This window comes from Ceratotherium simum, chromosome 11, assembly GCF_057802395.1.
Source record: "Ceratotherium simum simum isolate JZ-2026a chromosome 11, ASM5780239v1, whole genome shotgun sequence".
NCBI lineage: Eukaryota > Metazoa > Chordata > Mammalia > Perissodactyla > Rhinocerotidae > Ceratotherium > Ceratotherium simum.
The window spans coordinates 13,065,856-13,067,003 of NC_141910.1; the positions used below are offsets into that span (position 1 = coordinate 13,065,856).

A 1,148-nucleotide genomic window follows, 5' to 3' on the forward strand; every position below is an offset into this window, starting at 1 on the left:
GAGGCAGCCAGTCTGAAATGCTGGTCTTTCTGACCCTATTCCTCCCAGTGTCTCTGGCCTACTTCCTCTCAGGCAAAGCAGAAAGACATGCCCTGGAGCAGAGTCCCCAGCTCCCTGAGAGGTGGGAGAGATGGCGGCACTCACATGGCTTCCTGTGTCTTCCCCAGGGCTGCCGGGAAGGCGTGCAGGGACACCTAGCTCTCTCTCTGGTGGACTTGGAGACTCAGACAAGAAGGCTCCCATGGCTCCTTATCACATCCGCAAATACCAGGAGAGCGACCGCAAAACGGTCCTGGCCTTGTTCTCCCAGGGGATGGCCGAGCACGTCCCCACCACCTTCCTCCACACCCTCAAGCTGCCCCGAACCTTCGTGCTCTTGCTTGGAGGGCCCCTCGCCCTATTCCTGGTCTCTGGCTCCTGGCTCCTGGCCCTCATGGCCAGCCTCACCCTCCTCGCTGCCCTGTGGTTTCTGGCCAAATACTGCTGGACCCTGTTCCTAGTCGTGTCTTTGCAGACTGACTTGTCTGACATCACCAAATCCTACTTCAGTGAGCGTGGCTCCTACTTCTGGGTGGTTGAGGCCGAGGGGCAGGTGGTGGGCATGGTGGGAGCTCTGCGCATTAAGGAGCCCACCCTGGAGAAGGGGCAGTTGGAGCTGCTTCGCCTCAGTGTGGCCTTGGAGCACCGTGGTCAGGGGATAGCGAAAGCCCTGGTCAGGACTGTCCTCCAGTTTGCAAGGGATCAGGGCTACAGTGAAGTTGTCCTCACCACCACCATCCTGCAGTCTTCTGCCCTGGCCCTCTACCAGAGCATGGGCTTCCAGAAGACGCAACAGTTCTTCTTCTCCATGTGGTGCAGGCTAACGGCTGCCCCTTCGATTCGTTTAACCTACCTCCTCCCCTCTGCTCAGGTCTCTCAGGCACCGGGACAGGGAGGGGGCCTCTGATGTGTCTCCTGGTGGACTAGTCAGGGGAGGATCAGCTCTGCTGCAGGAACAGGCCAACCCTGAAATCTCACTGTGACAGCACAGGGGTCGCTTACTGCTTGTTCGTATCGGAACCCAGCATGGTTGGGCGCGGGGTAGCTCTGCTCTAATCAGTCTTTTTTGGGGTGCCGGTGTTTCATTTGTCAAGTGCCATGAGAATGTT

At 58.5% G+C, this 1,148-nt stretch overlaps 1 protein-coding gene across 1 annotated transcript; it reads left to right on the plus strand.

Moving 5' to 3' along the window:
* Nucleotides 1-241: 241 nt before the first annotated feature.
* Nucleotides 242-946, plus strand: LOC101403160 (N-acetyltransferase 8B-like). The gene has a single exon (XM_004435680.3). It carries the CDS (start codon nt 242-244, stop codon nt 944-946), a length of 705 nt encoding a protein of 234 aa, XP_004435737.1.
* The last annotated feature ends 202 nt before the right edge of the window (nt 947-1,148 follow it).